General features: G+C 40.8%; 1 protein-coding gene across 1 annotated transcript in view; it reads left to right on the top strand.

Annotated features, from left to right (window-relative positions):
• The window catches only part of LOC101847771 (cholecystokinin receptor type A-like), a 44,015-nt gene that overhangs the window by 29,758 nt on the left and 11,877 nt on the right, over window positions 1-2,380 (top strand). The window contains exon 4 of the mRNA XM_005110437.2: window positions 1,508-1,633. Coding sequence (XP_005110494.2) covers window positions 1,508-1,633 — 126 coding nt within the window. The remainder of the gene's footprint in view (window positions 1-1,507; window positions 1,634-2,380) is intronic.

The raw sequence follows: 2,380 nt of genomic DNA, 5'->3' as shown, positions 1-2,380 counted from the left end.
GGGGGAGGGGGGATATTCTAACTAGAAAGTTCTCTAAGTATTACTTAGGCTAGTTGTCTCTTGTTGCCACGGCGTCTGTGCTGTAATGCTATGGTCCTTACCCGTAGTACAGGAAAAGTAAAAAAAAAAAGAAAAAAAAGCCCATAATTTTACAAGTCCGCGCCGAGCAGTCTCTTTTATGTCCTTCCTGCCGCTGAGATTCTGTAATCCCTTGAGCATTGATTCCTTTGTGCTTTGTGAAAAAGAGTCTTCTTGAGCCCCTGTATCACGAACATAACCTGTAAATGGCGCCAACAGATGTGAGTTGTTGGGGGGGGGGGGGGGGGGGGGCGTCATCCCACTTCTTGCGTGTCTGTGTGCCGATTAGGACCATAGTGGGATTTGCCTTGGTCGATTTCATTCAACTCTTAAGTGACTGTTTCTGTCTCGGTGGGTGGTTGATGGGTGCTTTGGTGTTGTTTTACTCCTTCTTTCCAATCAAACGTCTATCTATCCTCGTTATCTCTCCCCCGTCTTTTCTGTGTTTGTTACTCTATTCTAACACCTCTTATCTTCGGCACTTATAATATGACCTTATTGTGTTGCAAGTGCCACAAAACGCTTACTAAAACAATACTGTGTCGATGACCTTCCTTTCACTGTTCACTCAGACACCCTAACCCCCTTGAGAATTGAACTTCGAACCTTTGCTGCGCAGATCCAGTTAGTTAGCAGCTTACCCCACCACAGTAGTTGCCAACACTTGATCCACAACAGCAAATACGTTTCCTCTCAAATTAAGGTCTAATACAACTGGCTTCCCTATTGTGGTGGTAAGTCTCTCTGCCTTTTTACTCAGAAAACGTGAGCTCAATACCAGGGTTTGGGAAGAAGAAGAAGAATATGTGAGGCAGCGTGGTGGAATCAGGCTGTCGTCAAAATAATCAAAGTGAAGGAACTTACTTTTTTCTGTTGGTTTGTGAATTTTTATCAAATTTTTGTTTTTTGGCTCAACACCTTTCATGTCCTTTAAAGAACTCATTTCTGTGAGGATTTTTCTGAAAAACGTTGATTAAGGACACAAAAAAAGTAAATTTTCAGTTACCACAGACTCTTAAGCTAGGGAAATAACCAATCTTTGACGGCCTTTTCTCTCTCAATTTGCTTCTGAAAACAGGTGACACCCACCTCCTTCATTCGCAAATATTTAAACTTGTATTCAAGATAAATGGATATTTTTTTTCATACAAATAAAGACAAGTGAACAAGCTTTACGATGATACCAATAACTCTACATGCCGAAAAATTGACGAGAGCCTGAATCCACCACGCTGCCTCACATATTATTGTATCGTGTTCGTTTCTTCGTCTTTCTGCTGGGACGGTATAATTTGATTCACCTCACGGTGAACTTTGCCAGGCAGGCAGGGTCGGAGTAGCCCGACTCTATAATGGTATGAGATGTGTCCAATGGGAGCATAATAACGCGTTTACAACCATTACGTTCAGAATTATTCTCCTCCCCCAGGTGATAAAGATGCTGATCACAATCATCCTGGCGTTCTTTTTGTGCTGGGGCCCCAAACTCCTGCTGGCCATACTGCAGAGGGTTGGCTTCCAGTGGATGTTCAGTCCACAGGCACTCAACACAAAGGTGAGTTTGAACTCAAAATGAAATAGGAATACACGACAGAACATTATCATTTGTGAGGCAGCTCGGTGAAATCAGGTACTCGTCAAAATAATCAAAGTAAAGAAACTGACATTTTCCCACAGGTTTTGGGATTTTTATAGCAAATTTGTTTTTTTTTGGCTCAACACTTTTCATGCCCACTAAATGTGAGGCAGCGTGGTGGAATCAGGCTCTCGTCAATTTTTGGACATGTAGAGTTGTTGTTATCATCTTAAAGCTTGTTCACTTGTCTTTATTTGGATCAAATAAACATCCATTTACTTAAATAAAAGTCGAGATATTTGCGAATAAAGGAGATGGGGTCATCTGTTTTCAGGGGAAAAATTAGTGAGAAAAGGGCCACCAAAGAATAGTTATTTCCTTAGCTTAAGAGTCCGTGGCAACTGAAAGTGTACATTTATTGTACCTTTAATCAGCGTTTTAAAAAAATCCACATAGAAATGAGTTCTTAAATAGGCATGAAAGGTGCTGAGCCAAAAAACCGAAAATATGACTAAAATTCACAAACCTGCAGAAAAATGCAAGTTTCTTCACTTTGATTTTTTTGACGAGAGCCTGATTCCACCACGCTGCCCCACAAATAACACATTTCTGTGTGGATTATACTGAAAAAACGTTGACTAAAGGCACACGAAAAGTAAATATTAACGGATGTTGTTTTCATCAAAAGCAAGACAAAAGAACACGCGTTAGGGTGATACCAGTAAC

The sequence above is a fragment of the Aplysia californica genome, unplaced genomic scaffold (assembly GCF_000002075.1).
Source record: "Aplysia californica isolate F4 #8 unplaced genomic scaffold, AplCal3.0 scaffold00889, whole genome shotgun sequence".
In the NCBI taxonomy this organism is placed as follows: Eukaryota; Metazoa; Mollusca; class Gastropoda; order Aplysiida; family Aplysiidae; genus Aplysia; species Aplysia californica.
The sequence above is the reverse complement of the archived record's forward strand: the minus strand, read 5'-3'. Positions and strand labels throughout refer to the sequence as shown.